A 9,884-nucleotide genomic window follows, 5' to 3' on the forward strand; every position below is an offset into this window, starting at 1 on the left:
GCTGAAGTCTTGGTTTTGTGTGTGCGTATTTGCGGTGGATTTGAGTGTGTTGCTTCCCTCCCTTACTCTAGTGCTTCATTGTGATTCTTATTGTAAGGGAGAGAGACTTCAAGTTGTGGAGATTCCTCGCAAACGGGAAAGAGTAAAGTAAAGAAGAACACCGTGGTATTCAAGTTGATCATTGGATCACTTGAGAGGAGTTGAGTGCAACTCTCGTCCGTTGGGACGCCACAACGTGGAGTAGGCAAGTTTTGTACTTGGCCGAACCACGGGATAAATCCTCGTGTCTCTTGTGCTTGTCCTTATTGTGTCTATTGTGCTTCACAAGAGCTCTCCTCTCTACTCACTTGATTTCATTGTTCTAACTCTTAATCAAGTTTGTGGTGTTAAGCTTTAAGTTTTCCAGGATCACCTATTCACCCCCCCTCTAGGTGCTCTCAAGCTTCGGCAGCTGTACTGACCTCGATAGCTGGTGTCTTTGACGTCGAAGCTGACGGTGATGTTTCTTCAATGACTTCAGTTACAGTGATAATTCTTCGTTTTTTCGGCCCAGCTGCCTTCTTCACTATCGAGGGCTCCTTCTTCTTCTGAAAAAGCTTCGTCAGATGTGGTCCCAGTGGACTTAGCTTGGTAGGCAAGGATTCAGTCATTACCTTTAAAATTTCTTTCACGTCGGTAGCAGAAGGTGTTGCAGGAGTTTCTTCTTCTATATCAGTTGCCTTCTGCTTTGGAGCCACAACTTTTCTCTTCTTCAGAGCAACTGCCTTCGGCCCAGGGCTCAATTTTCTCTTCTTCAGGCTTTCTTCATCTTCTTTTACCATTCTAGTGGCCTGTCTGCCCACAACACTGACAACTCTTTTTCTTTTTTGCCCTTCGGCGCCCTTATTTAATCGCTCGTAATCAGGATATTCAAAATTTAGAGCATCCATTACCCGATTCAATCTTCGCTTCGGTCGGGAGCCGAAGGCTACAATCATCAACTGATCTTCTTTTTTCGTATAGTTGCCTAAAATCTCATTGCACCTAACTTCGATCGTATCTAGCCATTCTTGGCAGGGTTTCTTGAAGTGTTTTTTGAACTTAAAATGATAGGGCAGCCAAACGAGTTCACTCTTCTTCTTCTCTTCTTCAAGCTTCGGCATACCCCACTCCCTCAGTGTTGGAAATACTCTGTTGGCTAGGTATTCCTGGACTAGATCCCTAGTTCCAATATGTTCAGACAGAATTCTAAACTCGTACACAACATCTCGGCATGAACCCCCCAGCGTCATGTTGCACTGAGGCCTAGTCAGCCCGAAGGTTAGCTCTAGCGGGCTCTGAACTAGCTTCTCCTTCTTATCATCAATTTTAACATATAACCATTCAGATTTCCAACCGGTCGGCCATTTAGTGCGATAGTTGACCATCGGTGTCTTCATATCCTTCCGATAAGCAAAATTATAGCAGCCAAAGTTCTCATGCAATCCATCTTCTCTAGCCTTCGTCTGATAGTGAAGTTCATGAACTCGACAGAATGCTTCGTCGAGCGGCTCTACCGCTTGGCTTCGGAGAGCCCAGATGTACACGCTGAGCCTAATAATGGTGTTAGGGGTCAGCTGATGAAGGTAAATCCCAAAATTTTCCAATGCGTCTGCAATCATTCCGTGCAGAGGAAATCTCAACCCTGCTTTGAAAAGGCTCTTAAAAACTACAACTTCATCATTTTCTGCTTTCGGGTTAGTCTCTTCCCCGCTAAAGCGAATCAACCCCTTCTCGGCTTCTCTGAAGTAGCCTAGCTTCGTCATCATAGTCATATCAGATTCAGACACATTCGATTTCCCAAAATCCAAATGGCTGGGCTTCGATGGCATAATGATGTTATAATCAATCTCTCCCTCACCAACATCACCCTCTTCAATATCTGCCTGCTCGGTTTTAGCAGCGGGTGCTTCTTCGTCAGAAGCGCCTTCAGTCACAACCAATCCCGACCGCCTCATAACTTCGGAGATCAGAGCAGTTTCAGCAGCTTCGGCTTCCTCACCGTCGCGAGTAACCCTAGCTGTTGAGCGCACCCTGGCCATTTGATGTTGAATTTCTTGCATTTTGACGAAGTTGAAAATTTTCTATCTTTGTCGAAGCTCCCTCTTGTCACGAAGCTAGAGCAAAATGTCCCTTCGGTTGAGAATGCAGTGAACAAGCTTTGGCTGTGGTCAAATTTTTTGGCAGCACAACAATGCAATAGCAGTAAATGTTGTGGTCACTTCACACCTACCCGTCTGTTTATATAGTGCTGCAGGTGGGAAGGTGAATCGTCAAGCCGCTCGCACCCGCTCAACAGTCACCCGCACTCGCTGAGTGGTGGACCATAGTGCCCAAGAAGCTGAATCGCCAGATCGCGCGTACCCGTTGCATGGTGGGACCATCCTTCACTCGGAATATTTAAATCGTTTCCCGGCAACGAGCTCAGGGAAGGTGTTTTTCGGACCTTCGGCATTCCAAAGCCTAAGAGAGTTTTTCACGGGTCGAGCTCGTCACGAAAAATGATCTGGCACCGTGAAGGGGCTACTGTTGGGGGTCTGCTTCGTCGCCGAAGGTCCCATAAGAAGAAACACCTTCGGAAGATCGACATTAAGCCGAAGCTACCAATCAAAAGGCTTCGGAGTATATTTCCAAATGCACCGACTTAGATGAAATGACCAATCGGCCCATGATAACTTGTATTATGATTGTAAACCTTTGTAAAGGGCATAAATGTAATTCCTCACGGGCTGTGTCATGTGCCTATAAATAGATGAACAGTACCCCCATACTGTTCACGCTATCCTGTAATCGCTCGCGCGCAACACTTGGATTTTTGCCTTCTGTCAAGCCGAAGGTACAAATGTAATTAAATATCATATTTAAATATACAAGTTTGTATAATGATAACATATGAATGATGTTATGTGTTTGTTCGCGTTATCTTTCATGTTTCATATATCTCATCTTTCATTATCTTATAACCGTGATGATGAAGGTACGTCCTTCATGACCTTCGTCCGAAGATCGTTATATCCTAAGGGAGATAATGCTTCGAAGGACGAAGGACTTTAACATTTAATACTTTGTGTTGCCTTGTTCTTGATTCATAGCATTTGAGAACAAGTCCCCAACAGATGACATGTCGTCTTCCAGCTTTAATATGCGTCAACCATGCATAAGTTGTGCAGTTATGAATCGTGACATATGTGCATCGCCAGGCGTCGGTGGGAAGCGAACGTCGTCGGGCGGCCTGGCTATGGTCGGTCGGCCACATCCTTTTGGTCGGTCAGCCCTAGCTTTGGTTGACTGGCCACCTCGTCTCTCTCATGTCCATCTTTGTAACTTTGGTGGTGTCCTGCATAAAACTATAATACATAACTCGTGGAACTTTGTCAAATAACATAAATTTGGTCCCATTTTACTCCTTAAACACGAATTGTTGGTGGCCATAATACATTTTTATGACTGCCAATAGTAGCCCAAGATCTGGTCCAATGGGTGTGGTTCGCTCCAGAAGAGGCCACTAGTGGCAGTGAGTCCCTAAGGGCCCTTGCTATTAGGGATGTTAAGCCCTTGATAAAGGCCTAGGTCATTCGGGACCTTTGGACTCCGCATGGAATCGGCGAAGCCCCCATATTACCAGACTTTGTGTTGTCTGAGCACAAGCGATGAAGTTGAAAGGAAAATGTGCCCTTGGGTCATTTCTAGTTATTATGGTGATTGAATGCTCAACACGCCACTTTGAACTAACACTCTTTATATGAGCATGAGCATAGGAGTAGCAAAAGCAAATTGAAGACAAGAAGTCCAAATGAGTGGAATTAGATGGCCAAAAGTGCAACTTTCGGTAATGCTACAAAAACATGAGGTTTAAGTAATTGAACAAGTTGCACATACATAATACTATGTTTTTCTTGCACTGTTGCTTGGCTGATAACTCTTTTGTGCAAGAAATTTGGCATTTGGACTTAGTTGCGGACACATTGTAAATCCTGGAGAAAAGGAATGAAAGAGGTATGATCCCAACACTTAGTAAATTGTTTTAGTTACTAAATATGTTTGTCTAAGTTCTTGGGAACCCCTCAAGAAGAACCAAAAGAAGATGGAGAAGTTTGGTTCAAAAGAGCCAAACTTGGGCAAGTCTGGAATCCATCGGACTGTCCAGTGAAGCGTTCAACAGAACACATGGCTCTCAGAAATCTTAATTATAAAATTCATCGGACAGTGAATAGGCATTGTTCGGTGCACTGGACATCAACTCCAACGGCTCTCTTCGCGGGCGAGCGCCAGTCGTTAACGGCTAGTTGACGTGGTTGTTGTCCGATGGCGCACCACATTGTCCAGTGCCATGCCGAAAAAAGAAACCGACCAATCAGATCGTTGGGCGACTGTTGCTGGCCGTATATCTTGTGACACACTGGACTATCTGGTGAGCCCGCCGACTGGGAAGTTTTCTAGCTTCCTTGTAGCGAAGGCAACGGCTCCTAGGCCTCTTGGGGCTATAAAAGGAGCCCTTAGGTGCCCTATCCTAGGCTCCAAGCATCACAAGTGGACATTATAACTCTAAGACTCGGTGACCACGTTGTTCAGTGATTTGAGAGAGATTTAAGCGTATTTATGAGTTGTTACTCTGTTATTTTGTTGTTGTGCTCTTGTCTTTGCTTTTGTACGTGTTGTTGCTACGTTGTGTACGTGTGTGTATTCTTACATCCCTCCCTTACTCTGATTTTGGATTGTGATCATCTTGTGTAAGGCGTGAGAGACTCCAACTTGTGAATAATCCTTAGAAACAAGTTGAGATATAAGGAAGAATATTGTGGCACTTAAGTTTGATCTTTGGGTCACTTGAGAGAGATTGAGTGCAACCCTTGACCGAAGGAGGTCACCACAATGTGGAGTAGTCTTTGGCCGAACCACAAAAAAATCGTTGTGTCCCTTGTCCACTTTACTTTACTGCGATTTCTGTAGTGCTTATACTTCACTTACATATTGTTCCTAGTTTAATACACATCTCAAGAGAGCAATTAAGTGAAGACTCTACTTTTCTCTATTCTTCTCATCCTAACCTACTTTTAATTTGCACTAACACCTTTTATAGACCAAGTTTGTGTTGTTTGAAGTAAGTTTTGCAGGATCACCATTTCACCCCCTCTAGGTGCTCTCAATTGGTATCTGAGCCGGTCTCTTCTGTTGGGTCTAACAACCCAAAGAGATGGCCGACGACGCTAAAGGGAAGGGCAAGGTGACCAATGAGAAGGAGACTCTCAACAACGAGCCAAAGGGAGAAAAGTCCGTTGACTCGGGATTTGGGAAGAAGGTTGGCAAGAAGAAGAAGTGTATCAAGAAGATTGTCTACTACGACAACGACACTTCTTCATCTTCTCCAAAGGACAACGGTGACTCCTTTTCTTCAAAACAAAAGACGATCAAACAAACTACTCTAAGACGTCTTTTAATTACTCGTGTATTTCTTATAATGCCAATGCTCGTTTATTGCATGTTCCTCTTGTCAAACCTCCTCACTTTGATGGAGATGATTATTCTTGGTGGAGTCATAAAATGCACAATCATTTATTTTCTCTTCATCCTAGTATTTGGGACATAGTTGAAAATGGAATGCAATGTGTAGATAGTGATTATGAGAATTATAATGATACTCACATGCAATAAAATGATTCCTAAAAATACCCAAGCCACTACTTTGCTTTTAGCTTCTTTGTGCGGGGATGAATACAACAAAGTTAGTGGCCTGGACGACGCCAATGAGATTTCGTACATCCTCAAGATTTTTTTAGGGAAATGACATTACCATGATCACCAAGATGGAGTTGGTGGAAGGCGATATGGGGAGGTTCGCCATGAAGAGGGGTGAAGAGCCAACTGAAACATACAATAGGCTCAAAACCCTAGTGAACTAGATACAAAACTATGAGAGCATAAGATGGACAGACCAAGACATCGTGCAACTAATACTAAGGTCATTTATCGTCATTGATCCTAATCTTGTAAATCTTATGTAACACCCTAAATTTGGGGTATAAAATTTCTTTTCTAATATCCACCAAATTCAGGTGTTACTCTCTCATTTCTTTGCTTTCCTTCTCTTTTTCCTATAAATGAATAATTATTTTGTTTTATATTGGCGTAAACCTAGTGGAATGAGCCCTAGAGGTGCTTTGGTTGTTGCATTCATGTCGTTGCATAGTGTTTCTAAGTGCAAAATGTGTTTGAAACATGTTAGTATACCCTATAGAAGCTCTTGGTAGATTTTCATATTTTTTAGAATAATTTTCTATTTTTCGGAAATCAAAATCTATTTATTTGATGCACCTAAAATGTTTTTATAAACTCTAAATATGTTTTTGAGTTCATTAGGTGCCAAAACATTTCTAGCATTGTTTCTGGAATTTTTGGAAGCATATGTAATATTTTGAGAACAAAATATGGATTTCTAGGCTTTTCTGAATTTTATAAATGGTAAAATCCGAATTTGACACGAATTTTTATCTCATCTGAACCCTAGATATATATAAATGCCCGGCTTCTCCTTGTCGGGCACGTTCTAGAGCAAAAAACTGTTTTCTCAGATTCAATTCCCAGCTCCCGGAATTGCTCGCCGAAGTTCGGAGCGGTTCCAACTCCGGCGAGCAATTACTCCCAATCCGTGCATCGTCTGCGGAATCCGAGGATACCGCGGTGTTCGTCTTGTCAAGGGCTTCGTCTCGGTGCGCCTGGTTCATTGATCGGACCTCCGAATCTCCGTCAATCGACGATTTCCTCCTCGGCTCCGGTGAGCTCCTCCATTCTTCTTCTCCATTTTCTTCGATTTCTAGGGTTTGGGGTGTAGCACCTCGTCCCCACGGCCCCTGCCCCTGGCGGCCGAGCCCAAACCAATATAAACCTTGCGCCCACCGAGCACACCGTCCGAAGCCTAGAACACACACATCGAAATTTACTTGTCGGAGCAAATGTTCAAAACACTGACAATATGAGAGGATTAACTCACACAAATCAAAAAATATTATACACCAACCATCAATGATCAAACTTATCTAGCCAATGAACAAAGGTTAAATCTTAGTTGCTTCTTACTTCTATTATATTCATACATATTGTAGCATATATTAGAGGATGAACTTGCTAATTTTCCCCTAAATTATACAAATCAACCACAAATACCAAGAAATCTAAACAAACAAATAACAATTTCAATTGTACATGTGAATGTACTTACTATCCTTTTTGGCGCATAAATGAGTGGAATCTTCAATAATTTCTTCGAAAAAATTGGATAACATCTCCTCTTTTTTTAGCTGAGCTCTGTGTTCTTGGCGTTAACTCAAGGAAGAAGGGAATTTATAAAACAGGAAGATTAATACCGGTTGATAGTTCCAAACCGGTACTAATAATGTTAAAGCTTTAGTACCGGTTGGTTATTTTAACCGGTGCTAAATGTATTAGTACCAGTATTAAAATGTTAACATTAATACTAGTTGCATCCACCAATCGATACTAAAGCTTCCAGCGTTTAAATCCGGTCTGAATCTGTTAAGGTCTTGTTTGGTTAATCCCGTTATCTATGGATTGGATGAGATTGAAAAAAATTGAGAAGAAATTTGACTTGCTTGGGATTTAAACTCACCCAATCCAACTCAATCCATATGGATTGAGAGCTAACCGAACAAGCCCTAACAAGACTTTCTTTCGTTAATTTTTGTAAACCGGTACTGAAATTAAGGGATGATAGCCCACTTCTCCATTAGTTTACCCCTCCCACCACCGGACAACCAAGCATTACTGTTCCCTCTGGTCGTTGGTCAATAATTCAGCTTCATTCGTCGGTCCTCGCTCGCATGCAGCTACCTCAGTCGAGTCGACGACGCAAACTGCAAATTAAACAGCGTATGCTGCTAGCGATCGAGACGTCCAAGTATGCCGGTCGCACTTGCTAGCTCCCACATCCCGGAAATCGCAAAGAATAAAACGACTCCCACCGCATTTCTCCAATGACGTTCGGGCTGGTGCCGGTGCATGCGCAGGTCCGTACGTGATGAGCAGCAGCGGGTCGAAGGCGGCGGCGCGCCTCAACGCGTCGGCGGATGCCGCCACCGGGAGCAGCAACGCCTCGGCGGCGGCGGTACTGGTGGCGCAGAGTGAGGAGTCGTCGTCGTACGCCGGCGCCGACGAGCTGGAGGAGGCGGAGGTGTCCGGTTCCTCCGGCTGCGCGAGATCGCCGCCGCCGCCGCCGCCGTACGACGTGTTCATCAACCACCGCGGGGCGGACACCCGGCACACGGTGGCGCGGCTGCTGCACGACCGGCTGCTGCAGGCCAGCGGCGGCCGGGTCCGCACGTTCCTGGACAGCGTGTCCATGCGTCCCGGCGACAGGCTGGTGGAGCGCATCAACCAGGGCATGGGCCAGTGCAAGGTGGCCGTGGCCATCTTCTCCGAGCGCTACCTGGACTCCGAGTTCTGCCTGCACGAGCTCGCCGCGCTGGTGGAGGCGCGCAAGGCCATCGTCCCCATCTTCTACGGCGTCAAGCCCTCCGCGCTGGTGCTGCCGCAGGCCGTCGTCGACGCCCACGCGCCCCGTGACGTCGAGCGCCTGAGGGCCGCGCTCCGCCAGGCCAAGTACACCGTCGGCCTCGCCTACGACCCAGCCACGGGGTACGTAAAAGTGCTGACCTGACCTGATCTGGCCTAGCTAGAAGCTAGCTACTCCCATTAAAATTCGGGTCCACGCACGTCATTGAAACTCTCGGCTTGCTCGCCGTTCTGCGTTCACGCATGCAATAACACGGCTAATGTAAATTAAAGGATCTCTGTCTCTTAAAACCGTTTTTTTACTATTAATGTCTCTATCTCTTATTCTGTATACAGTGATTTGGCCGAGCTGGTATCAGCGGCAGCCAAGACGGTGATGGAGAGGATTGAACAAATAGATAGCATGCGATGACAACGATCTCCTTCCCACTTTGATTTCCAGGCCGTGATTTCGAAGATGCATGCAGTTTAATTTCACAATATATAATAAGGGCAATGGCACGCAGTACATCTGTAACCGTGGAGAATAAAATTGTGATGTATAAACAGACGATTTTTTATATTAGCTGAAATATGATGTGTATATGTCTCGCGCGGTGCAATACATGTGAGCCTGTTTGGGTACAGTGTTTTTCAAAACCATAGTTGTATAATACAATACTTTGTAATTGTCATGACAGTACTGTAATTTTGACCAGCTCTAAAAAAATGCTATGGTTTTAAGAAACATTGTTTGGATGCAACATTATAAATCATATGGTATTAGACAAAATCTAGCCATGCTATGAAACCTTTGGGTTGGAGTTTCTAATACTCCAAAAATACCATGATATCTAGAATATACCATGGTTTTAAAAACATAGTTTTTAAGAATGCAACCAAACACCTTTTAACATAAAATACTATGTGTTGGTACCTTAAATATGAGGTACCCACTCTTGTTGGGTCAAGATGAGAGCCATATGGATGTCGTCATTGTTCGCTTCGGATTAAAGTCGCATGTTTGTACTGCTATAACTGCAATCCATAGAGACAGAAACACTATAGAAGAAGTAGAAGCTGGTACGAATTAAAGCTAAGTGAACAGGCTATTATCGGTTGGCTAGCCTAGCTCCATATGAAGTCACGGGCCAGCTGGGCTTGTTTCCCTAGGCTGGACCACCATCGTCGAGTCCTCTAAAGGGAGTAACCGGCAACTTCAATCGTAGGTTGGGGTCCCCGCAGGCGGAACTCGGACCTACACATGGACCCTTCAGATCCCTGGAGAGGGGTCTAGAGGGACCCCGCGACCATGGAGAAATGTCATTCTCTAGTAGCGAGATCGATTCTGGACTCCCGGA

General features: G+C 44.6%; 1 protein-coding gene across 1 annotated transcript; it reads left to right on the plus strand.

The window, feature by feature from the left end:
- The first annotated feature begins 8,050 nt into the window (after positions 1–8,050).
- LOC103649483 (toll/interleukin-1 receptor-like protein) lies at positions 8,051–8,956 on the plus strand. The gene is made up of 2 exons (XM_008673745.2): positions 8,051–8,667; positions 8,881–8,956. The coding sequence occupies exons 1-2, from the start codon at positions 8,051–8,053 to the stop codon at positions 8,954–8,956; spliced, it is 693 nt and encodes a 230-aa protein (XP_008671967.1).
- Positions 8,957–9,884: the final 928 nt, after the last annotated feature.

This window comes from Zea mays, chromosome 2 (assembly GCF_902167145.1).
Source record: "Zea mays cultivar B73 chromosome 2, Zm-B73-REFERENCE-NAM-5.0, whole genome shotgun sequence".
NCBI lineage: Eukaryota > Viridiplantae > Streptophyta > Magnoliopsida > Poales > Poaceae > Zea > Zea mays.

Coding starts and splice junctions, on each gene's coding strand:
- LOC103649483 (XM_008673745.2), top strand. CDS start 8,051: ATGAGCAGCAGCGGGTCGAAGGCGGCGGCGCGCCTCAACGCGTCGGCG. Junction 8,668..8,880: donor GCCTACGACCCAGCCACGGG/GTACGTAAAAGT, acceptor TTCTGTATACAG/TGATTTGGCCGAGCTGGTAT.